General features: G+C 37.7%; 2 protein-coding genes across 6 annotated transcripts in view; one reads left to right on the top strand and one right to left on the bottom strand.

The window, feature by feature from the left end:
* Positions 1–9,098, bottom strand: part of IRAK4 (interleukin 1 receptor associated kinase 4) — a 28,547-nt gene extending 19,449 nt beyond the window's left edge. For both annotated transcript variants that reach the window (XR_007456654.1, XM_049625331.1), the window contains exons 1-2: positions 8,939–9,098; positions 2,147–2,316 (exon numbers count right to left, since the gene is read on the bottom strand). Coding sequence is in view for 1 of the 2 variants with exons in the window: in XM_049625331.1 (XP_049481288.1) it covers positions 2,147–2,307 (161 nt within the window). In the remaining variant the exon portion in view is untranslated. The remainder of the gene's footprint in view (positions 1–2,146; positions 2,317–8,938) is intronic.
* A 132-nt stretch (positions 9,099–9,230) lies between these two features.
* PUS7L (pseudouridine synthase 7 like) overlaps positions 9,231–26,877 on the top strand; it is a 37,545-nt gene continuing 19,898 nt past the window's right edge. Inside the window, exons 1-4 of one of the 4 annotated variants that reach the window (XM_049625328.1) lie at positions 13,519–13,564; positions 21,574–21,671; positions 23,838–23,964; positions 26,084–26,243. In XM_049625328.1, coding sequence (XP_049481285.1) covers positions 26,113–26,243 — 131 coding nt within the window. In that variant the 5' untranslated portion in view covers positions 13,519–13,564; positions 21,574–21,671; positions 23,838–23,964; positions 26,084–26,112. Of the gene's footprint in view, positions 9,276–12,644; positions 13,565–21,573; positions 21,672–23,837; positions 23,965–26,083; positions 26,244–26,877 lie in introns of those variants that run through there. The other 3 variants (XM_049625326.1, XM_049625329.1, XM_049625330.1) reach the window with 3 other exon arrangements.

Genomic DNA, 26,877 nt, shown 5'->3' with positions numbered 1-26,877 from the left:
TAATTACATTTTAGTTAAATTAAGGAAAAACAGGTCAGTGTTTTGTTCTTATTTCTTTAAAAATTAGTTTGGAAACTAACACTTAAAAATGTAACAATTTTTTCTGGTTTTCCTCCAAATTTTTTACATTGAAAAATTTCAAACCTACATAAAAGTTGAAAGAATAATACCATGAACAACCATTTGCCGTTCACCTAGAAGCACTAATTGACCAGTTGATAACACTTTGTCACACTTGTGTTCTTGCCCTCTCCCTTTACCTGTATGTGTGTGCATGTGAGCACATGTGTATGCACACAGGCTTTACAGTGTAAGCCAGACACCTTGTACAATGTCTCACAGTCTAGATTTGTCTGACTACTTCCTCATGATTAAATTCAGGTTAAAAATGTTGGGTAACAAGGAATACAGGAGTACTGATGCATAGGGGCACTTGTACCCCAATGTTTATAGCAGCACTCTCAACAATAGCCAAATTATGGAAAGAGCCTAAATGTCCATCAACTGATGAATGGATAAAGAAATTGTGGTTTATATACACAATGGAGTACTAGGTGGCAATGAGAAATAATGAAATATGGCCCTTTGTCGCAACATGGATGGAACTGGAGAGTGTGATGCTAAGTGAAATAAGCCATACAGAGAAAGACAGATACCATATGGTTTCACTCTTATGTGGATCCTGAGAAACTAACAGAAACCCATTGGGGAGGGGAAGGAAAAAAAAAAAAAAAAAAAAGAGGTTAGAGTAGAAGAGAGCCAAAGCATAAGAGACTCTTAAAAACTGAGAACAAACTGAGGGTTGATGGGGGGTGGGAGGGAGGGGAGGGTGGGTGATGGGTATCGAGGAGGGCACCTTTTGGGATGAGCACTGGGTGTTGTATGGAAACCAATTTGACAATAAACTTCATATATTGAAAAAAAATAAAAAAGGAAAAAAAAATAAAAAAATAAAAATGTTGGGTAAGAACACTACATAGGTGACAACGTGTTCTTGCCACTGTATCACATCCAGAGGGCACATAATGCAGTCTGTACCATTATTAGTGACCCAAAGTTTGATTACTTGGTTAAGGAGGTGTACTTCAGATTTTTTCTTTGTAAAAGCACCATTACCCTTCATAATTCATAAGTAACCTGTGGATAATACTTTGGAATCTTATGCATATCTTGTTCATTAACAACTTTTCATCTTGTCGTTTTAGCATCACTGATGAGTCTTGCATGAATCAATTATTCATTGGTGGTTGTAAATTGGTAACTTTTCTATCATTTTTTCAATAATTATTTGTTACCATTAATCTGTAGAGAAGAGCTTTTTCTCTGCACCCCCCCCCCCCACTGCCTCAACCATTCTCCAGAAGGTTTTAATAGTATATCAATAAACTATCTTTGAAAGTTGCCTTTCACGGTTTAACCTTAAACTTCTTTCAAGTAACTTAAAGTGTTTATCCTTCATATGAGGAAACACTTCCTAGAAGGACTAAGATAGAAGTTAAAGTTTTGGGATCTTTATTAGGTTAATGCTGAAAATCATAAATTAATGTCTTTTCCTCTTACTTCGAAAGACAGATTTTGATACAGGTTTGAGCTGAAGTAACAGCTTCAAAAATAAAATCTGTACGTGTATTTTACACTAAATCAAGCAGAGATAAGTAGACAAAGAATGAAATTATCTGAAGATAGTGTTGAAAAATCCTGCCTAAGAACTAAGAATTCTGTTTATAGATGTGTACATTTATAAGCAACTTTAAAATGTCAATTTGAAGAACTCCCAAAGTACACTGGTAAGGTGGAGTAGAGATTTATACACTTAGAATTTTACTAGAGATGCTTATAATATCCTATGTTCAATCTGGAAATGACAAGTGTGAGGCAGAGGGAACTGTTCTCAGCTTGCTAAATAGAAAACTATAGTAAAAGTAGGAATCTTGATTCTAACCCAAAAACTTATTTGCAAGATCACAATACTAGCCAAGCTAACATAATGGAGAAGGAATAAAAAAATCATACACACACACAGAGGAAAAAGAGAGAGAGAGAGAATTTTACTTTCTGAATTACAACATTAGACAGTATTTACATCTATTCATCATTCTAGATTGTGATGTAAGAATTTAAAAAGGAAGATAATTTTATAGGTTACCTTATGTGAAACTGATTGTATCTATCATCACCAGATGGTTTTTTAATAGCTACCGCTAACTTCTTCCATCCTTCTTGAGGATCAATAAAATCTGACAGCTTCCTGATTAGTCCAACATTGAGGGAGCGCACATATGTTGAAGATGTTATGGGTTTATTCATCTTCTCTTCCTAAAATATGGAAAATTCTCATTAAAATTTTACAGTAGTTTTAGTGATGACATCTGTAAGCTTATAAATCACATTTTTCTACAGCATATGAAATGTTGGCAACTGATTACACCATAATAAAGGAACACTCCAAAGTCAACTAACTGATATCCTAAGAAGAAATTAAAATTGTGGTTTATTTGTTTAATTGTCCTCTGTTCTTACTTACTTTCTCTACCTATAATTATCAATAAAAAATGGAAGAATTTTTTTCTGACACTGACATTTCCCAAGTATAATTTATCCAAAGGAGTAAAAAATTTACTTTTTCAGAAAAATTCCTGTGAATATATTCAGGCATCAAATCTATTAAATAACAGAGATTTATTTATTTATTTATTTATTTATTTTTAATTTTTTTAAATGTTTATTTATTTATTTTAATTTTTTTTAACGTTTATTTATTTTTGAGACAGAGAGAGACAGAGCATGAACGGGGGAGGGTCAGAGAGAGGGAGACACAGAATCCGAAACAGGCTCCAGGCTCTGAGCTGTCAGCATAGAGCCCGACGGGGGGCTGGAACTCACAGACCGCGAGATCATGACTGGAGCCGAAGTCGGCCGCTTAACCGACTGAGCCACCCAGGCGCCCCATAATGTTTATTTATTTTTGAGAGAGACAGAGACAGAGCATGAGAGGCAGAGAGGCAGAGAGAGGAGACACAGAGTCCAAAGCCGGCTCCAGGCTCCGAGCTGTCAGCACAGAGCCTGACGTGGGGCTCGAGCTCACAAACCGTGAGATCATGACCTGAGCCGAAGTTGGATGCTTCACCGAGTGAGCCACCTAGGCACCCCCAGAGATTTATTTTTTAATTTAACATATTTTTCTCAATCAGTATTTATTTACTATGAAACATTTACCACCACTCTTTGGTAGAAGTAAAAAAAAAAAAAAAAATGTCCTGAAATAATCTGAGTAGCATTAAAAGATACGGTAAATAGTCAACTTTTTCTATAATATCTCTTTTTCAAATGCTCCACATTATTTGAATTCAGCAGACCTATCTGATCATAATTCATTCCCTACTAAGCCAAACCCTGTGGTTCACCACTTTACACTCTAGAGCAAACCTTTATTTCCTTATTCCCCTTTTTCTTTTGCCACTGCACCCTGGAGAGCATCAGCCAGGGATAGATTTCACAATTTTACTGGTACAACAGCATTGCTGAATATACCTAAGAGAACCTGGTAACTGAGCGGACTGGTATGAATACAAACTAATGGGGACCCCTTCTCCATGGGGCCTTCAACACTGCTGTTAATCCTATTACTTGTCTTCTCTCAGCTTATTGTCCTTAGTGACTATTTCACAACTTACCCTCTTTCCATGTGGTTTTATTTGATCTCTATGCCTCTCATTTTTAGCAAGTAGCAACCTTTCCTTCTAATTCATCAAGACAGAGAGATTTAGATATTCTTCTGTCAATTATTTTCCTGCTTCCCCTCATATATATATATTTTTAAAAATTTTTAATGTTTACTTATTTTTGAGAGAGAGAGACAGAGCATGAGCAGGGGAGGAGCAGAGAGACAGGGAGACACAGAATCTGAAGCAGGTTCCAGGCTCCATGCTGTCAGCACAGAGCCCGACGTGGGGCTCGAACCCACGTACTGCGAGATCATGACCTAAGCCGAAGTTGGAGGCCCAACCGAATGAGTCACCCAGGCGCCCCATCCTCTTATATTTTTAACATTAAGATGTACTATAATTAAATTTTGGAGTAAAAAATATATTCACGTGGTACAAAATTCAGAAGCTATAAAAGAGTAAGAAGCAAATGTCTCCCTGATCCTAGGCCTCTATATTTATATTCTCTTCTCTTTGGCCTTCTTTGACCATGGCATCTAAGTAGGTCTATCTGCCTTCAACCTAATTGTCTTTGATCACTGCACAATGTAACTGTAATCATGTATTTATTTGTTTAGTACCTGCCTCCCCCATCAGATTATAAGCTCCATGAGTTCAGGGACTATGCTCTTTCATTCACTAATATAAAACTAGTGACTAGCACGTGGTATATATTGCAGATAAATGTTAGAAATGAATGAATTTGTTGTCTAGTACCATGCTAAGTAATTCATATATTTCACCTAACCCTTACAGTGATGAAGACAATTTTAACATCTTTACTTCACAAAGGTAGTAAATGAAGAGTTGTACATGAATCTGTATCTTACTCCAAAATTCATTCCATATGTCCTTGCTTCTATAACTCAATGCATTGTTTGAGTCATTCTCTTTTCTATAAAGACAAGACATATCCTTTCATATATTCATATGTTCAAATAACATGTCAGGCTTTGAGGGTGCCCGGGTGGCTCAGTTGGTTAAGGGTCCAACTTTGGCTCAGGTCATGATCTCGCGGGTTCCTGAGTTTGAGCCCCATGTCAGGCTCTGTGCTGACAGCTTGGAACCTGGAGCCTGCTTCAGATTGTGTCTCACTCTCTTTCTGCCCCTCCCCCGCTGATGCTCTGTCTCTCTGTCTCTCTATCTCTCTCTCAAAAATAAATAAACCTTAAAAAAAATTAGAAACAAACATGTCAGGCTTTGTACTAAGTGATGGGAGCTACAGAGAGGAGAAAAATCTTTGTTTTCAAGTTTCTCAGTCCAGCAGGGGATACAAAGAGTGAATGATAAATGTTACAAGAGGGATATGCAGGGTGTGGAGGCCCAGTGAAGGAGCATCAAGCCAAAGCAGTCTAAAGGAAATATATCAAGACAGATTTAGGTGGGGTGGGAGATTAGAAGGATGAGTGAAAAGGAATGAGGATAAACCTAAAAGGAAATTCCAAGCAGTAGGAATAGCAGGGAGAACATGGATTAGGCTCAGGCAAGGAGTTTGCTATGGCTGGAGCATGGGATGCATGTCATTAAGTAGTAAGAGAAGAGGCTGGAGAGGTAGGCAGGGCCAAATCATCATGCACCTCAGATATTAAGACAAGGAGTTTAAGCTTTCTACTAAAAGTTATCAGGAAGCCATTTCAGGATTTTAAAGAAAGGTGTCATGAGATCTTATTTGGTTAAGTGGATTCTCCTGGATAAAAAAATTTGAAGGGATGTATATTGAGATAAAGAGACCAGTTTGAAGACTTTGCAATAATCTAGGTCAGCAGAAATGAAAGTCTGAAAAAAGTTGAGGAATGGAGGGAAAAAAAGACTCAAAGATTTAGGAGGCCAAATCGAAATAATTTAACGACACATCAGATATTAGAGGGAGAGGAGAGTGAGGGAAATCCAGAAGTTGAGTCCTGATTTTTTGGCTTGGGCAGTAAGATGATAGAGGAAATGAAGTGTTCATGGTCATGTTAAATGTGAAATATCTACCTCTGGCACCATCTAGGGGATTTGGCACTAAGTAGCTAGATATATGGTCTGGAGCTTAGGAGAGAGGTTTAAGTAAAGAATGCTCAGTGTATGAGCATTCTCAAATGTTCACAAGTAAATTGTTGGTTGAAGAAACAAGTAAATATGAGGTCGCCTACTAGGAACACATAGAATATGAAGAAATGAAGAGAAAGAAGAACCTTTAAAAAGTATTGATTAGCCATGGAGGTAAGAAAAAAAACTAAGACAATAGCATATCAGAGATTTCTAGAATAGGGGATAGGTTGGTATAAAAGACCCAGAGAGGTCTGATAAATACTGATGGGTGTGTTAGATTTGGAAACTGGATGACTTAAGAACAGTTTTTATAGAGCAGTGAGTGAATGATAAAAGTGCATTTTCCAAGAAATCTGGGTTTGAAGGGAAGGAGACACAGAGAGAGACAGAAGGCATCAGTTCTTAAATTTGGTCTTGGTACCCTTTACACTCTTAAAAATTTCTGTGGACTCCAAAGAGTTTTTGTTTATGTTGGTTAGATCTATCAATATTTACCTTCTTAGAAACTGACATTGAGAACTTTAAAGATTACTTATTCATTAACTGATTAAAAATAATGAATATATTACATGGTAGCATACATATTTTGATAAAAATACATTTTCCAAAATAAATAAAAGTGTGATATTATTTTACAGTTTTGTAAATGTCTTTAATGTTCAACTTAATAGAAGACAGCTGGATTCTCATATCTGCTTTTCCATGTAATCTGCTGCAATATATTGATTTGGTTGACATATATGAAGAAAATCCAACTTCACACAGACACATAGCTGGAAACAGTATTTTAATAGCCTTTTCACAAAGTAGTAGATTTTTCTCTTTGACACTATAGTGAACCTTGATAAAAGATAATTTCCCAAACCATATCAATGAACTTTGTTTCATTAAAGTTCATTGCATTCTGAATCAATCTTTTACTCATAAGTGATTTTGACCCTACAAACCTCTTGAAAGAGGCTTGGGGACACCAACAACATCCTGGAAACTGCTGGTTTAAGATTTGCTTTTAGAGTTAAGCCTGGTTGAAGATACAAAAAGGGATAGTGAATAGAGTATAGGTGAAGATGTAGCCTTGAATAGAAGGAAGATTCTTCCAAATCTTGAAAAGAGGAAGCAGAGGTTTGGATACAGACATATTTGAAGGGAGAGGGAGAATTCTCACACAACGTTATTTTTTGGTGAAGCAGAAGGTGAATTCATTTAGGGCTCAGTAAAATAGCTGCCCAATCACCTTGAGGACAACCAGGTAAATGCCTAGGATTTCTTCAAGCTCAATGCAAAAGGCACTATTGGCTTCCCCTGATAATCATCTCCTTTGCTCCAAACTGTCACCAGTCACTCTTCCAGCATAACAATTATCATATTTTATTGTTTAATGTGTCTGCCTTCTCTTCTAGATGGTGTGCTTTCCTAAGCAGGGACCCAACCAAATTGAGCTTTAGCAGCTACTCAAAATAGTTGTGTTGGATGAAAGACTGATTTTAAAAATTTAATTTAGTTTTTTCAAGTTTATTTATTTATTTTGAGGCAGAGAAGAGAGGGAGAGAGAGAGAATCCCAAGCAGGCTGAAATATTGGATATTTCAGAATGCTAAAATAAATAAAGTAGACTGAAGTCTACTTTGTGCTGGACACTGATCTAAGTTCCTAGAGATAAAACATTGGGAAAATATGAAAAAAATAATTGAACTCATGGAGCTTATATTTTTAACAGAGGAAGATAGGCAATAAGCAAATAAACTCTATACTATGCTACATAGTGCGGACAAAAATAGAGAAGGGGTTTCATTTTTAAAGAGGGTAGTCAGAGTAGGCCTCAGTAAAAAAGTGCCATGTGATTAAAGGTCTGAAGAAATGGGAAAGTCAGACATTGGGATATCTGTGGGAGAAGCTTGGAGACAAAAGGAATACTAAATGTAAAGGTCTGGAGTGGGCCCACTGAGAACAGCAAGGAGATGCTAAGTCTGGAGAGGAAGGAGCAGGAAAGTAGCAGATTAGATGAGAGAGGTAGGCTAGAGCCTATAGCCTTTGTATTGATTTTGTTTATCCTCTGAGTGAGAAGACAGTGGAGGCTTTGAGAATGGAGACATATACTCTATATTCACGTAAGACATGACAGGACACTGGGGCTGCTGCTGAGAATAAAGGCTATTGGAGTAAGAGTGGAGAGGCAGGGAGTGACCAATTAGTAGTACACCAACAATCCAGGTGGGAGGTGCTGGTGGCTTGGGTGGTAGCAGAAAAGGTGCAAAGTCGTAGGATGCTGTATATTTTCTGAAGTAGAGCAAATAGAATCCTATGTGCTGATATGAAGGGCAAGGAGATTGCACCAAGATTTTTGGCCTGAACGTTTCCCGACATTTACTAGGATGGAGAAGACTGTAAGGTGCAAGTTTGGCGCGCAGGATCAGGAGCTTGGATTGGACACGCTGAAAGCAAACTTCAAATGAGTGCTCAGCTTGAGAGAATAAAAGAGATAATGAACTTTCTGACCCATCTCTTCAAGGATTACCCTTAGAAAGGGGAAAGGCTGGCTTTAATATTCTCCACTCTTAGGGCTCCTTGGGCAGTAAGTTTTTCAAGCACAAATACAGCTGTTTCCATTTTAAATGGCATTTTCTCGCTTTCTCAGGGTCTGCTTTTTATCCCTTTGTTATCTCTCTTGCTCCAGGCTGTCAGGTATACTTTTCCCATCTGATTATGTACTTACCTGATCCTGACAGCCCTCTTCACTTTCTAATTTCCTGGAAACTTGGAAGCCAGAGTGACAAGTTAATTAGAATCTTGTGGAGGCCCAGAATGCTTTCCATGCCACGAGCATCTCTGCCCGGGGCTGGCCTTACTTCCTGGTTCTCGGGAAAAGAGATTCATTTCGTAAATTGGTTCCCGCAACACAACGCCTGGGTGTTGAGAAACAGGACGCGAGGTCTGACACAGCCACACAATGAACTTGGTGACGCCTCTCCACGCCCCGGGCTCCTCCCCAGGTCCTATTCACTTTTTGATCCTCGGGAACCCACCCAAGTTTTTAGCCTGGAGCAAGCTGTGCGCACACAAACTACTTCCTCTCTGACTTTTCTCACTTTGCTATTTTCCTTCCGAAACCGTCCCTCAACAACCTTGCGGCAGAGGGATGGAGGCCGGAGCACAGATCTTGGACGACCTGTGAAGAAGGCGCGCACGGCGGGAATCCCTTACCTGCCCAGTAGCGGGGCGCCAGGGAGGCTGGGGCGCCTGGGCGGCCGGGGCACCGCCCAGCAGAGCCGGCTGCGAGGCAACCCGAGCTTGGAACAGCAGCGGAGCGGGGAGGGTCCCACCTGTTAGTTCCAGCCCGAGACCCCGCCCACGTCCAAACCCCGCCCCTCCTCTTTGCAAGTCCCGGCGTCTCCGCAGAGAAATTCCGGGTCTTGAGTAAGGCTCTGCTTTAAGTGGCAGCCTGCCCCTTTAATTACTCCGCTGTCGGAGGCTAAGTATTTTAGCGCTTCCGGACATGCGCACAGTTTTGTGCCCAGGAATTCCGTAACGTGGACGTGAGGTAGACCGGGTCAATCTTGCGAGTTTTGGCGTTTCTGTGGGGGGCAATGACGTGATTAGTAATGGGACCCTCGACTGTTTGCCCGCAGGCGGAGGGCGACATGGGCTAGTATCGTGCGTTGGGGCAGGCGGGGGAAGTGGAGGGAGAAGTGGAGCCATTGGCTGTGTCTGGGGGGTTCTTTCGGATTAGCTAGAAGGCAACCCCGCCGGAGACTAGTTCTGCAAATTGGTGACAGAAAGCAAGTAAGAGTGAGTTCGGCTGAGCGTTGGCATTGGAAGAAAGAGCGTGAGGGGAAAAAGCACTCCCTGCTGCATTTCTAATATCTCCCTAGAATCTCCCCTCAACCAACAATTACCCTGTCTTGGGTTGGCCAAACTACTCACTCCCCTCTCCACCCTGTACCCTCATCAAGAAATCTGTTTAGGAACACTGCACATTTGTGTTTAACTCCACGTGGGCTCCTTGGCCCCCTCCAGCTCAGCTACATTCTTTTATAAGATGATTGTTGTAATTCCCTGATCATTACGTTCTTTTCAGTTCTACCTATCCTAGTAGTTTAGAATGTCGTCACATCTTGCTTTTACTGGGAGAGAGTAGATCTTTATTCTTTACAAGGCCAATCCTAAAACAGTGCTCTTGATCACATTGCTTTCAAACTCTTGGAATTCTTCATCACATTCATCCTGCTCAGTGCCGTTATTCATCTTATTAAAACAGCTTTTTGGATTGTGCCATTTTTCTACTCAAACACCTGCAGTAGCCATCTATTGACCACTCAATAGATCCTAAGTCCTTGGCAGGGCATTCACTGGCAGTTTGGCTCTAATCCAAAGTGTATTTTCTAGAACTGTACTGTAAGACATTACTCCTGTATCTGGGCTGTTCAATTTTCCCTGGCACATTGCATATTTTGTTTGTATGTTACTTCTACGTTTTTACCTTATTTCTGTCTCTTGAATAATTTTGAAGACTTAGATGGCCACTTCTCACATTACACCTTTTCTGATTCTCATAGGCCGGAGTGATCTCTTTTTTCTTCCTCTTCACTCTTACAGCTCTTATTTTGTACTAGTTTCATTTATTCAACAGTCAGTATTGGTTGCATGCTTACTATATGCTTGACGCTGTTCTGAATGTGAGATAATTAGTCAATTAGGCAGACACGGTTCTTGCTCCCATAGAGCTAACATTGTAGTTGTGAGAGATCTACCGTAAATAATAGGGAAAATTATTAGATAGAAATACTGTGCAGAAAATTGAATAGAGTTTGGTGAAAGAGTGCCTTGCTCGTTCCTTTACCTTATTAGTCAGGGAAGACCTCTCTGAGGATGTCATTGGGGAAGGACTAATTTAATCAGCAGGAACAGTTAACGCAAAGGAACTGAAGAAAGCCGGTGTGGTTGGGAGTATAGTGGGTTGGGGAAAGGGTACAAGATAAGTTTGGAGAATAAACAGAGGCCAGAATCTTAGAAGTCTTTGGAAGCCAGGGTAAGTAGTTTGGATTTCATTATAAATGTGATCAGAGGTTTTAAAGAGAATTGTGATATGACTTAATTTACCTTTTATTTTTATTATTTTTTTTTAATATTTATTTATTTTTGACAGAGACAGAGCATGAGCAGGGGAGTGGCAGAGAGAGAGGGAGACAGAGAATCTGAAACAGGCTCCACAGGCTCTCAGCTCTTGGCACAGAGCACAACGAGGGGCTCGAACTCACAGACCGCGAGATCGTGACGTGAGCTGAAGTCGGCCGCTTAACAGACTGAGCCACCCAGGCGCCCCTTAATTTACCTTTTAAATCATCATTCTGGCTATGTGGAGAATGGACTATGGTAGACTAGTAGTAGAAGCAGATGAGAGGCCTTCACAATGTATAAGAATTTCTGAGGTGGAAGTACTTACTGCGTGATCAAAGGACAGCCATCATGTACTGTCATCTCTTGACAGTAATCAGAGAGCCAGATGCTTAAAGCTGATGTAATTTTTTGTGATGAGAAAGTCAAGGTTATGACCAATATGACGTGGAAGTGGATTGAGGTGGAGATCAAGGACTGTGGTGTTAAATAGATGATGCATGTAGATGGACGTGAAAGTCATGCTGGGTAGACATTGAGGGAGACACTAAAGGCATCAGTGAATGAAGAAGAGTCATCTGGGGATCAAAGAGAAGATGATAGCAGATGGTAGAGCCCGATGGCATGAGCTTCAAAAGAGCTGGGATTTGGGGAGGTAGAGGAGGGATAAATGGTTTGGAGCTGTGGCAAATAGAAAATATTTACTATCTCCAGGTCCCAAGTTAGGTGGGTGTCAAAGGAAAGAGTCCTCACTTGAGAAGACTAGAGAAGAAGCCTGAGGAAATAGCCAGGTTTCAGTTATGGCAAGAAACTGAGGAGACTGTGCAGGAAATCACGGAAAGAAGGAAAATACATATATCCTCATTTAGTCTAAGAAATTAAGATATAGAGACTTTGCTGTGATTTCTACATGGCATAATAGGGGGGTGGGGGTTTGCTAAATTGGTTCAGATTGGTAGAATACATTGTAGAAATGGGGTGAAGGTTCAGATGATGACAAATTACCTAGAGATTGTAGTTAACACAGAACTGAGTAGTATGGGGCCCATGGGCATTTTATCTTTCTTATAGCGCTATCTGATATGGTAGCCATGGGTTATGTGAAGGGTGAGTAAAGGCTTCTTCAGAGGATTCTCTTATCTACTGCTTCAAGAAAATCTGTAAGGGTTTTTTTCTCTCTGATGCCAGTTGTATGGTTGGAATTTTTCTGTGCATCAACCTTAAAAACTTGTGTCTGTAAAAGTTTGTAACTGGGCTTTCAAGAAGGTTTAAGATTCTGGATTAATTTAAGCCTATTTTGAAGCATAATCACATTGCAAGTTTCATTTATCAATTTGGACTATTTCCTCCTGTCTTCTAGTCCCTTCTCTCATCTCTAACCCCTAATATATACAAATCTAGCCACAAATTCTCTGGAATTAGTTAGAAATTTTCAGGGTTGGGGTTTGGACAAATCATTGTTTAAGTCTGTGTTCTGGTCCCTTCTTTGTGGGCCTACACATGGTATTTTTAAAGCAGACTTGAAACGGACCCATTTTAATTCTGGATAATAGGTGGAAGCTTGGAATGGGTGAAAGTAAAGTTGCAAATCATCAGTTTCATGAGAAAAAGATTGCCTATTAGCTTATCTTGGTATAGGAGAGTCAAAATGCCCATGATTTATAGAAATAATTTGTATTTTAAGGGGACCAGGATTGAAAGGGAGAAAGAAAAATAAATCCTGAAAATTTATTTTTTTCTTGTTATCTATAGCTTTTCTTTTGGGTAACTGACTACCTCTTTGTTTCTTTTGTAGGCATTGTTATTTAAGAATGGAAGAGGATACAGATTTTAGAATCCGGTTTAGTTCTTTGTGTTTTGTTACTGATCATGTTGGATTTTGTGGCACTATAAAAAGCTCACCAAGTGATTTTGTTGTTATAGAGATTGATGAACAGGGACAATTAGTTAATAAGGCACCAAGTAAACTGATTAGTAAAGTACTACCTGACCCAAATAACTTTGCCAAAAAGACAAAACTTGATCTTCAGAATTTATCCTTTGAAGAGGGAAGCAACCAAGAAGTTAGTATTTTTGCTGGGTGCTCTGGTGCTGATCATTATTATCAATCTGCTTCAGAAAGGGAAGATACTATCAGTGATGGAACTTCCAAAGGCGAAGAAGAAACAGTTGATGTTTTAGGTACCTTGTTAGATGAAAAAACTAACGAACTACTGAATCACTTTGCCTGTGATATAAAAGAGAAGTGGAATTCTAAAACTGAGCTAATTGGATCATCTCCTGAATTCTCATTAGGCAGAATCCTTGACAAAAACCAGAGGGCTATTCTGCACAGTGCTATTAGGCAGAAATTTCCTTTTTTAATAACTGTAGGTAAAAACAGTGAGATTGTTGTAAAACCAAATCTTGAGTATAAGGAACTCTGTCACTTGGTATCTGAAGAAGAAGCATTTGACTTTTTTAAATATTTGGATGCAAAAAAAGAAAATTCCAAATTTACTTTTAAACCTGATACAAACAAAGACCACAGAAAAGCTGTCCACCATTTTGTCAACAAAAAGTTTGGAAACCTTGTGGAAACCAAATCTTTCCCTGAGCTCAATCATAGTGCTGGCAATCCAAATGTAGCAATAACAGTAAGATTTCGGGAAAAAACACACAAGCACAGGAAGAGGTCTCTTTTTGAGTACCGGGATCGAAAAGTTATATATACAGGTAATTTAATAAATCATTACCATTTTCCTCAACAAACTTTGTTAAAATTGTGTGAAAGATGAATAATTTCAAATGAATTAAATAGAATTAACTCTTGGGAAAAATATTTGTGTCTGGTTTTCAGTGGAAGATAAAGCCTTACAAATTACACTAATTTTAAGAATTAACCTTATTGATGAAAATATGGTTAACATCAGCACAAACGTATAAAGTTGAAGCAGTTAGTTTGTTAACGTTTTATTGGCGATAAATCTTGATTTCATATTTTAAAAGTTATTTTAATTAAAATTAAGTATTCAGAGATAAGTAGAATGCATCTGCTCTGCTTCGCTTTCCCGAAGTGAAGAGAATACCTTGTTATCTAAAACAATTGAACTTCATGTAAATTAAACAATAAATAAGTAAATAAAACAATTGAACTTCACTACCCAAGGTAGAGAGCCTAAAAACTTATAAGGAGGTCCTTCCTTTGACTCAGTCACTCTTTTAGAGAGGAGGTTCTCAAACTTTAACATGCATTAAAATCACCAAAAGGGCTTGTTAAACAGATTTCTGAGTCCTGTTCTCAGAGTTTCTGATTTAGAGGGTTTGGGGCAGGGCTTTTTACAAATTCCCAGGTGATGCTTTTTCTACTGGTCTAGGTACCACATTTTGAAAATCACTGTTTTAGTGGGTATATTCAATTCCTAAGATTGGATGGAACTGATGAAATATATATATTTTTAAGTTTATTCATTTATTTTGAGAGAGAGAGAGCGTGTGCAGGTGCTGGGGTCATGCTCACATGAGCAGGGGGAGGGGTAAAAAAGAGAGGGAGAAAGAGAATCCCAAGCAGTCTCCTCATGTCAGTGCAGAGTTCAGCATGGTGCTTGTTCTCACGAATTGAACTGTGAGATCATGACCTGAACAGAAATCGAGGGTAGGATGCTTAACTGACTGAGCCACCCACCCAGATACCCCTGATGAAACCTTATTCTGTAAGTTTAGCTCACCAGATTTAATTGGCCAGTATCTTACATGAAGGATGGGAAGTGTTTCAGATGGTCATGTTTTATAGATTCATACAGCAAAGCTTTTTTTTTGGTTAAAAACTTTTATTTATTCATTTTATTTTAAGTGTTTATTTTAATCACCCAGTACTCATCATGATACTCCTTAATCCCTATCACCTATTTCACCCATTCCCCTCTGAAAACCATCAGTTTGTTCTCTATAGTTAAGAGTCTGTTTCTTGGTTTGTCTCTTTCTTTTTTCCACTTTGCTTATTTTTTTTTTGTTTTGTTTCTTAAATTCCATATGAATGAAATCATATGGTATTTGTCTTTCTCTAACAGACTTTTTTCACTTAGCATTACTCTAGCATCATCCATGTTGTTGTAAATGCCGAGATTTCATTCTTTTTTATGGATGAGTAATATCCCATTGTATATGGTATATACAGAAGTGTATACACCTCTTTATCCATTCATCAATCCATCAATGGACACTTAGGTTGTCTGCATGCCTTGGATATTGTAAATAATGCTGCTATAAACCTAGGGGTGCATGTATCCCTTTGAATTAGTGTATTTGTATTCTTTGGGTAAATACCCAGGAGTGAGATTTCTGGATCATAAGGTAATTCTATTTTTAACTCTTTGAGGAAACTCACTACTGTTTTCCACAGTGGCTGTACCAACATCCACATCCTTACCAACACCTGTTGTTATGTTGTTGATTTTAGCTATTCTCAGAGATGTGAGGTGATACCTCATTGTAGTTTTGATTTGCATTTCCTTGATGATAAGTGGTGATGCACATCTTTTCATGTGTCTGTTGACCATCTGTATGTGTGTTTTGGAGAAATGTCTGTTCATTTCTCCTGCCCATTTTTTAATTGGATTACGTATTTTTTGGGTGTTGAGTTGTATCAGTTCTTTATATATTTTGGATACTAACCCTTTTTTGGATATGTAATTTGCAAACATATTTTCCTATTCTTTAGGTTGCCTTTTTGTTTTATTGATTGTTTCCTTTGCTGTGCAGAAGGTTTTTATTTTGATGTAATCCCAATAGTTTACTTTTGCTTTTGTTTCCCTTGCCTCAGGGAACCTATCTAGAAAAAATGTTCCGTCAATAATAGAGAAATTACTGCCTGTCTTCTTTCCTAGGATTTTGATGGTTTCCTGTCTCACATTTAGGTCTTTAATCCATTTTGAATTTGTTTTTGTGTATGGTGTAACAAAGTAGTCCAGTTTCATTCTCTTGCAGGTAGCCGTCCAGTTTTCCCAACACCATTTGTTGAAGAGACTGTCTTTTTCCTATTGGAAGTTCTTTCCTGCTCTGTCGAAGATTAATTGACCATATTATTGTGGGTTCATTTCTGGGTTTTCTGTTCCATTCCATTTATTTTTGTGTCTATTTTTATGCCAGTACCATATTGCTTTGATCACTATAGATTTGTAATATAACTTAAAGTCCAGAATTGTGATGTCTCCAGTTCTGCTTTTCTTATTCAAGATTGCTTTGACTATTTGGGGTCTTTTGTGTTTCCATACAAATTTTAGGGTTAGTTCTGTGAAATATGCTGTTGATATTTTGATAGAATTTCGATTAAATGTATAGATTGCTTTGGGTAGTATAGACATTTTAACAATGTTTGTTCTTCCAATCTATAAGCATGGAATGTTTTTCTGTCTTTTTTTAAAAATTTCTGTCATCAGTGTTTTATAGTTTTCAAAGTATAGATCTTTCACCTCTTTGGTTAGGTTTATTCCTAGGTATATATTATTTTGGGTGCAATTATAAATGAGATTATTTTCTTAATTTCTCTTTCCCCTGCTTCATTGTTGATATATAGGAATGGCAAGTATTTCTATACATTTATTTTGTATCCTGTGACTTTAGTGAAGCCATTTATCAGTTCTAGCAGTTTTTTGGTGGAATCTTTAGGTATTCTGTATATAGTATGTTATCTGCAAATAGTGAAAATTATACTTCTTCCTTACAAATTTGGGATACCTTTTATATCTTTTTGTTGTGTGATTGCTGTGGCTAGAACGTATCACATTGATTGGTTTGTACATATTGAATAACGCTTGCAACCCAGGAATAAATCTCACTTGATTGTGGTGAATAATTTTTTTTTTTAATGTATTGTTGGATTCAGTTTGCTAGTATATTGTTGAGAATTTTTGCATCTGGGTTCATCAGAGATATTGGCCTTGTACAGCAAAGCTTTTTAAATAAAATCAGCAACCCAAATTTGTGTAGATTGCATGTGGCACAGAAACAGGATTGTATTATATAATACAGGATTCTGTGGTATAAATGAAGAGATTGGACCTTGAATGTAGGTCTTATTTTATATTATGACTTCAGTTCATAAAAAGATGTATGAACTTTTTAGTATCTTTAAGATTTAATCTCCACAAATATAAAAATGGAAAGAATAATACCATGGGCAAGTTACTTAACAATTTGTAACTTTTTGTTGTACTTTAACAATGGGGTAATAGTAAAACCTAATTCACAATGATATTCTAACAATTAAATGAAATAATGAAAATGTTTAGTATGTAATAGTTATCCAGATGTTGGTGTCTCTCCTGGAAATTTCTGTCTGGTTGTGTGACTTGCTTTATCCATGAGAAAACTGCTGGTATAGGACTTGATACATGAGGCATGCAGTAAATGGTAAGAGATAAATCTGTTTTGAAGGAAAAAACAAAACTAGTTTTACATGTGGAAGGGAGAATTGCAGTTAAGTGATTTAAGCAGTTATAGATTTATACTATTTGAAATTCTAACAGCATTACTTTGAATTAATGAACTAAAAAATTATGGAAACTTTTTATGTATTAGTGTAAATTAGTTTTACAAAATCTATGAGTAATTGGAGGGGTATGTTAAGGGGAGGAATTGATGGTACTACTCCAGAGAATAGTATGAAGATATCGGGATATCCACAAGTCCAAGAACAAAGAAAAAGACAAAGGTAAAGTATACTTATCTCAGATTTTGCAAAGGCCACTCTTTTTTTAAGAAAAAAATAGTTCATATAAAAAAATTTCTTAATAAGTAGGCCTATCTAAAAAGTAGAACACTTAAAAAACTTTTTAATTTTAGTTGTTATAAGGTATACGTAACAAAATTTACCATTTTAACTACCTTTAAGTGTACGGTTCAATGGTATTGAGCACATTCATATTGTTTTACAACCATTACCATCATTTATCTTCAGAACTTTTTTATCTTCCCAAACTGAAACTGTATACCCATTAAACAGTAACTTGCCATTCTCCTCTCCACCAGCCATTGGCAACCACCATCCCACTTTCTGTCTCTATGAATTTGACTACTCCAGGTATCTCAGATAAGTGGAATCATAAAATATTTGCCAAGTTGTGACTGGCACATATCACTTAGCTGAAGATCTTCAAGATTCATCTATGTTGTACGTGTGTTAGAACTTCCTTCCTTTAAAGACTGAATAATATTATATGTATATATACCACATTTTATTTACCCATTCATCTGCCAATGGACATGGGTTATTTCTATCGTTTGTCTATTGTGAATAATACTGCTATGAACATGGCTGTAAAAATATCTGTTCAAGTCCCCGTTCTTAGTTCTTTTGGATGTGTACCCAGAAGTGTAATTGCTGGGTCATATGGTAATTCTGTATTTAATTTTCTGAGGTAGCACCATATCCATTTTCCTAGAATACTTTTTGCAGAAGAAAATATATGAAAGATTTAAATATCCAATGAAATTTTTATTTTAAGAATTGTATTTTCCAGCTCTAGAAGTGTCATTTAGTTCTTTCTTAGGTCTTCAACTTATTATGTTTTTGTTTTCCTATAATCTTTGAGCCTATTTTTAATAGGTCTTTAAAAAATGTCTGCTAATTCTGTTGCTGTCATTTCTGGATGTGCTTCTAGTGAATGTCTTTTAGTTGTGTTGTGGGTCATATTTTCCTGCTTCTTTGCATGTTTAGTAATATTTTTTGAAGGTCAAACTTAGTGAGTGTTACCTTGTTGACTGTCTGGATTATGTTGTCTTCATTTAAAGAGTGTTGAACTTTGCTTTAACGGGTAGGAAGTAATTTGCAAATGCATTTGAGGCTTCATTTTGAGTTTGACTAAGGGAGGTCTAGAGTAGGCTTTACTCTAGAGCTGTCAGTCATATAGTTCTATTATAGCATGATCCTTCTGTGGCTTCTCCTGCATGCCCTTGCTATTTAGTTAGATCTCTCCTCTCTCTCCTCTTTGGCTGCTCTCCAGCTTTGTATAATCTCTGACAAAGAGATTACAAATTGACTAGATTACAAATGACTAATATTTCATCATTTAGCCTGGTGGAATGTGGTAGCCAGCATTCTCATAGCCCCCAGTGATCCTCAACTACTGATATTCATGACCTTTTGTAATGCCCACCCACAATTAATCAGGGCCATCCTGTCTAAGTAATAGAATATGGCAGCCACAGTGAGTGACTTCTGAGGCTAGGTCATAAAAGGCATTTCATACTACTTATTCTGACAGAACCAAGACAGCATACCTTGAAAACACTCAAGAAGCCCTATAGGGAGAAACTGAGGTTTCCCATCACTAGCCAGCATCTACTTAGCCACTGATGTGAGTGAGCCACTTTGGACATGACCTTTAGCTTCAGTTAATATTTGACTGCAACTTCATAGTATCCCTCAAGCCAAAGCGGTCCAACTTCTGAATTCCTGCCCCACAGAAACTGCTGGAATAGTATGTTGGTCTTCTCAGACTGCTGTAACAAAATACCGTATACATGAGTGGCTTAAACAGTAGGCATTTATTTTCTTACAGTTCTGGAGACTGGGGGTCCAAGATCAAGGTACCAGCAGGGTTGATGTTTAGTAAAGGTTGTCCTGTTGGGTTGTAGACAGCCATCTTTTTACTATGTGCCCACATGACCTCTTCTTTGTGCACACATGGAGAGAGAAATTAAGAGAGAGGAAGGGAGCTCTCTGATGTCTCTTCTTATAAGGACAGTAATCCTGTTGAATCAGGGCCCCACCCTTATGACATAATTTAATGTTAATTGCTTTCTTACGGGTCCCATCTCCAAATTCAGCCACATTGGGACTAGTACTTTGACATAGGAATTTGAGGATTGGGGGTGGTTGTGGTGATGCAGATATTCAGTCCATAACAGATAGGAAATGCTTATTATTGTATGTCACTAAAATTTGGGGTGATTTATTGTGCAGCATTAAATAACATATTTTGGTACCAGAAATGAGTTGCTTCTATAACAAAAGCCTAAAACTTGTGGTAGCAATGTCTTTGGACCTGTTGGCAGGCAGATGTTTGAAGTTACCTCAGGGAAGCTATCAAGGACAGTTTAAAGGAAGAGACAGTATTATTAGAACCTGGAAGAAAGGAATACTTGTTATGTAGTGACAGAAAGTTTGGCAACCTTGTTGTAGGCAGTAAAATGTAAAGTAGAAATGTTTCTAAAGAGGAGCACTGTAGCTAAAGAGATTTATAGGCAAAGTGTTGAAGGCTTCTTTTCTACTGCTTGTAGTAAAATTCTAAAGGAAAAACTGCTAGATATAAAGGAGCTAGAACTCACTGGGTTCAAAATCATTTTTTTCTTAAAAAAAAAAAAAATCCCCAGTTTCTTAAGATGGCACATTATGTTTAAATTAAGAAATGGCTTCCAGACAAAGAGAAAATCATGGCAAGGTCAGGACATGTTCTAGCAAGGAAATCTAGGGTGTGAACTGTGAAATCCTTTTTTAGAATTTTTGCACAAATGTCTACCAGTGTCTCAGAATGATTCAGACAGGCAAAGGCCCTCTGGGGACTTGAAGGGCATGACTCAGGGATCCCCTGTGTTAAACAGTAATACACCTAAGGATTTAGGGGATATTTTCCCTCGGTATCTTCAGTAGAAGCCCTAAGTTGAAAACATCTGGTCTTCACAAAATTTGAGTGTATCCTTGTCTAATAGAGTGAACCCACATAGTTTTTGAAAAGGTCAAATACAGTACAAAATAGAGGCCTTTGTACTACCAAACTTTTATTTTGTATTTATTTATTATTATTATTATTTAATGTTTGTTTATTTTTGAGAGACAGACAAAGCATGAGCTGGGGAGGGGCAGAGAGAGAGGGAGACACAGAATCCAAAGAGGCTCCAGGCTCTGAGCTGCCTGCACAGAGCCTGACACAGGGCTCGAACTCATGGACTGCAAGATCATGACCTGAGCTGAAGTGTGGCACTCAACTGACTGAGCCGCCTAGGCACCCCTGTACTGCCAGACTTTCAAAGGCAGGAATTGGGCTAAGAAAACTACTGCATTATAAATAGGTAACTTTTACAGAAGAGGAAGTTTCACTTGGAGGGCAAAATTGACACCCAAAAGTGGACTCTAGAGCTATAGTAATTATTTCCAGATACTGGGAGGACTGAATGCTAATAAAGGAACAACAACGTATACCTGGCTGGATTCAGAACTGCTGTGTAAGAGTAACTTGTAGTTATATCTATTCCCCCCCCCCCCCCAGTTTGAATAAAGAGTATATAGCACTTGTCCTATGTGTGTTTCAACATTTCAAGGTGTGTGAAAAGCAGATTTGTCCCTTTGTGTCACGGTCCTTCAGAGCCTTCATATTAAGAGAAATTGTATTTGAGGATTCTGATTTGATATGTACTCAAGGAACCTTATCTATAGCTGGGCCTGATTTAGATTAAAAAAATGCTAGAATTTGAACTGTTTTAATCGTATGAGTGTTGGAGGCCTTGGGAAGGAATGAGTATGTTTTGAATTGGGGGTTTGTGTGGTCGTACTAAAAGTATTCGAGCCAAAAGGTGGATCGTAGTTCTCAACCCCAAGATTCTTAATGCTCTTCTCCTGGTACTCACACAGAGTGGCTTTTGCGGCCAGTAGAATATGACATAAGTGATGGTGTATGTGTCTTCTAAGGCTAGATCATAGGTAGCATTATACTTTTTGCCCACGTTTCTTGGATTGCTCATTGTAGGGTAAGCTGGCTACTATACTGAAGTGAAGATATACATATGGCTCACTGGAGGGCTGAGGGCTGTAGCCAACTGCCAATACAACTTGCCAGCCATGTAGGTGAGTCCCCTTGGAAATGGATCCTTCAGCTCCTGTCAGGCTTTTGAATAACTATATTCCCAGCCACATCTAACTGCAGCCTCTTGAGAGAGCATGAACTCAAACCACCAAACCAAGCTGCTCTTGAATCTCTGACCCACAGGCGCTATGAGAAATAAATGAACACTGTAAGCCACTGAGGTTTGCAGTGACCTGTTATGCAACATTAGATAAATAGTATATAGCAATTAATCCTAGGTATGTGCAGATTACTAAAAAGCAAACACCTCAAGGGATCACCTATGCAGATTTCTGGAACTCTTTGTGCACACATAGCTTCCTCTTATCTAGAACTCTGCCCTGTGAATTCCAGCCCACTCAGCCTTCCTGAACTCTAACCTCCACCCTTTTAATTCAGTACAACCACTGTGTTCTCCCTGGATTCCTCCTCCCTGTGCTGTGGTCAAGTAAATATCTCTATGCCAAAAACAAACAAACAAACACACAAACAAACAGTATTTTAGGACTCGCTTACTTTGTTTTCCTTTTCTTTTTGGATCATAGTTCTATGCTGCCTGTTCTCCAGTGTCTAAAAACAGGTGTTTCTTGTATTTTGTCCAGCTTTCTATTTGTTTACAGTGGGAGGTCGAATCTAGTACCAATTATTCTAACAAGTGGAATTCCCTAAAAGTGAATTTTATTTTATTTTAATTTTTTTAATCTTTTTTTTTTTTTTTTTTTGAGAGAGAGAAAGAGAGACAGAGTGCAAGCCAGGGAGGAACAGAGAGAGAGGGAGACACAGAATCCAAAGCAGGCTCCAGTCTCTGAGCTGTCAGTACAGAGCCGGACACAGGGCTAAAACCCACGAACCGCGAGATCATGACCTGGGCCAAAGTTGGACACTTAACTGACTGAGCCACCCAGGTGCCCCTCTAAAAGCGAATTTTAAAATTTAGCATAGTTGGTTTTCTTTTTAAACACTTCACTTTTTCCAAGTATTTAAGAAAATGTTATAAATTAAACTTATAAATTTGGTGATCTTTAAGTTTTCCTGTGTTGTTTCCTTATTAGTTACTAACTGAATGAGATTTCAATGTAAAAAGACAAATTTAAATCAATTAGACATTTGTAATTGGAATATATGGGAGTCTCATTCTCTTAAACATTCCAAGTATGTAAGACACAGATTCATTTATACAAACACTAAAATTATGGGTTTGATTCTCCTTAATATTCCTATTCTAAGTTCTGAATCCTCACAAATGAAAAAAAAGTGCTTATGCTCTACGGCTAATCCGCAACAAATGATATAGTTTCAGACGATTTGGAGGTTCCTTCCTACATGGCTGAGCTTGCTTAACAGCTAGTGAGTGACATACCCACATTGTCAGGGGTAGATTTGACACCTTAAACCCTAGTTACCAAACACATAAACTTCAAAACTTTTAAGGATTTGTTTGTTGGCCTTCTTTTTTGGAATACAGTTTCCTGGTCTACTTTGAAAAGTTTGTGACACCTAGCCCGGCTGCTGCAACACTTGACCGAATTTTGCATTTCTTTTACTCTTCAGGTATTTTAGTGACTTGGGTGCCTGGGTGGCTCAGTTGGTTAAGTGTCCAACGTCAGCTCAGGTCATGATCTCAGGGTTCATGAGTTTGAGCCCCGCGTCGGGCTCTGTGCTGACAGCTCGAAGCCTGGAGCCTGCTTTGGATTCTGTGTCTCCCTCTCTTTCTGCCTTTCCCCCGCTCAAATTCTGTTTCTCTCTCTTTCTTAAAAATAAATAAACGTTAAAAAATATTTAAAAAATATTTTAGTGACTTCTGTCTATTTCCACAAATTTGATATACTTGAGGGGTATATTTTTTCAAATTGTTCCTAATTGACTCTCAGACATTTTGGTTCTAGGACACCTGAAGGGGATAGCTCTTATAAGTCATCGGAGACCACAAACAACTTTCGTTTGTGTGTTTATTACCTATTGATATCTAACCTATTAAAACAGAAAAATTGTTGGACCACCATGTTGTATACCTGAAACTAAAGTAATATTGTTTGTCAACTATACTTCAATTAAAACAAATTTTAATATATAAAGTTGTTTAAAATAATCTATTACTATTAAAATGATAAGAATTTTAATAAAAAAATTTCAACTATAAATTAGTGACAAGAAGCATTGTTTTACAGTTCTGCAAATCTTTCTAATGCCTGATTTCATAGAAGTCAGCTGGATTCTCATATCTGTTCTTGCATTCAGTCTGTTGGAATTTATTGTTTTGAATGAATCAAAAGAACAAAACTTAGCTTCACACAGGTATGTACTTGGGAAAGGGAGAACATTATAGACCCTATGAAATAATAAGGTCCCATAAATCTTACAAATACAGAAATATTTGATATTTCTATCTTTCTTATTGCTTTGGCTGCTTGCCATGCTTCTGTTCATTCTTTAAACCTCCAGAGGCACTTCTTCCTCAAATTCTTTTAGGCCTCCTAAGACTAAATGCTTCCGAGACAGGGATCATTTTTTTTTTTTTTTTATTGACCATTGTATCCTTAGCCTAGCACATCTTCCTAAATCATTTTATTTAAACTGTATAATTAAATCCTATCATGACAAAAGCTGAGATATTTTGAGGTTATGATTTCTCTACATTTTAAATATGGGCTTTTCATTTCATTTTATTTGAAACAAGTGATATAAATAGCAGTCTTGGATGAAGACGTTTATATTCGAATCCATTTGGTTAAGATAACCTGAAAGTGTAAAGAACAGATTGTAACTTAGACACAGAATTGACATGTATTATTCTTTCCTTTCTTTTACTTCTTTTATCAGTTCTTTAAGAATAACGGAAGTCATAGTAAATTTAACTTATCACTGCTATAATAGAAAATTTGGAGAAATCTAGGAAGCTGTATGATCGTACAAAAAATAATGGCCCTAGTGGTAAAAAATATCTAGAAAGTAATGGATAGTGCCTGAATATTCTTTAGAAATTATATCTGTTTATACTTTAACAGTTCTTAAATGTGCAAGCAAAAATATTTTTCTTATAAAAATTAAAACATTGAAAATATACAATATTGCATTGTAGATTTTTAAAACTTTTACATAAATTATATGCACTATGCATATTTTTGAAACCTGCTATTTTCATGTTTTTAGAGATTATTCATTAGGAGATATAAATAACAGGTCTTCCCCATTCTTTTAAACAACTGCATGATATTCTAAAGTGTGGATATTATAAGTTCTTGTTTAGCTATTTTATATATTCATAGATAGACAGATAGATAGAGTTCACATCCTTCTACTTCCTGAATCATGTTTATGTTTAATGTTCATTTTTCCTAGAGTACTCATTATTCACAGAGACCCTTGTAGCTGCCAATGACAATTATGACAACTGAACAAAATATAAATTATTTTGCAAAAAACCCTGCGTTTCCTTTTCATGACTTGAGGGAAGAGGGCAATAGTTTGATGTATCTTATATGTAAATATGGTGACTTGTGGGTTGTGGTATTTTGTTACTATCAATGCTGGTGGGTTATATAGGCCAGCATATGGGGGAACTTCTTTGGTGTTAGTTGGTACTGGGCTTGTTCCTTCTCCCTACCTCCATAATCTCACTCCCACCGTGTCATCTGGTAGACATTTTAAGCACCTACCACAAGGCACGCACCCTTCTATCTACTGGTTTGCTGTGCTGGAACTCCCAGTTTGTGGGGCGGACAAACATAAAGAGATAAATTGTAATGACAAGTGTCATGATATCCATAATGACAACTTGTGGAGACATGCCAGATTATATAATCAGCATGTTGTGGTTTATTTATTCATTCACTTGACAATTATCTGCATACTTACTGTGTGTTAGGCTGTGGGTGTTAGTGATTGAGAAAACCAACACGATCCCTGCTTAGGAGCATTCAGTGTGGGGAACTTGGAAAGAATTTGAGAGAGAACTGCTGCCGTTGTTGGATCATGAGGAGTGCATACAAGCACTGCAAGTAAAATGGGAGGAACACATTTAAACAGAGGGATTCAAATGTGCGCAAGTACAAAGCTGTGGAAGGATCTAGTCCATCCAGGAATTATGAGATAGTCTCCGGGTTGTATAAGATACATGAATGGAAGTGGCACATGTGGAGACTGAAAAGGGAGATTGTGGCCAGATATGAATGCCCAATTAAGGAATTTAGATGTTTTTTTCTGTAAGCCTTTGCTGAGCCAATTAGTATTTTTTAAATGATAGTTGTAATCTAAGACACTGATTTTGTATCTTGACTAAAAAATACTTATACCTACTTAAATGAATAATTTGATTCATTATATTAACCTGTTTGTCTACTAAGAATGTAATTGATGTATCACAGCTGGTGTGTGTGTGTGTGTGTGTATAATCTTGGGTTTTTCTTTGTTTCAGCCTTTACGCTACGGAAAGAAAATCTGGAAATGTTTGAAGCAGTTGGTTTTTTAGCTATGAAACTTGGTGTGATTCCTTCAGATTTTAGTTATGCAGGCCTTAAAGACAAGAAAGCTGTCACCTATCAAGCAATGGTTGTTAGAAAAGTGACTCCAGAGAGGTAATATGACATTACTTTATAAGATAGAACTTTTCTATCATATTGCATCAGATAGATAAATGTAAGATTTAAAAAATCAGAACACTAGGAACATATTAACCTCACTATCAATAGTAATTAAAAAAATTTTTTTTTAATGTTTATTCATCTTTGAGAGACAGAGAGAGACAGAGTATGAGTGGGGAAGGGGCAGAGAGAGGGAGACACAGAATCGGAAGCAGGCTCCAGGCTCTGAGCTGTCAGCACAGAGCCCGACGTGGGGCTTGAACTCACGAACTGCGAGATCATGACCTGAGCTGAAGTTGGACGCTCAACCGACTGAACCACCCAGGCGCTCCAATAGTAATTAATTGATTGAAAGCTTACTGAACAGCACATTCTTTAATAATATAATTATCATCTAAATAGCATTATGTCTTAAATTTACACTGAAGGGGCGCCTGAGTGGCTCAGTTGGTTAAGCGTCTGACTTCGGCTCAGATTATGATCTCCCAGTTTGTGGGTTCGAGCCCCGTGTTGGGCTCTGTTCTGACAGCTCAGAGCCTGGAGCCTGCTTCCAATTCTGTGTCTCCCTCTCTCTCTGTTCCTCCCCTACTCGGACTCTCTCTCTCTTTCTGTCTCTCTCTCAAAAATA

The sequence above is a fragment of the Panthera uncia genome, chromosome B4 (assembly GCF_023721935.1).
Source record: "Panthera uncia isolate 11264 chromosome B4, Puncia_PCG_1.0, whole genome shotgun sequence".
Lineage (NCBI taxonomy): Eukaryota > Metazoa > Chordata > Mammalia > Carnivora > Felidae > Panthera > Panthera uncia.
Note: the sequence above shows the minus strand (reverse complement) of the source record. Positions and strands in the feature narration are given on the sequence as shown.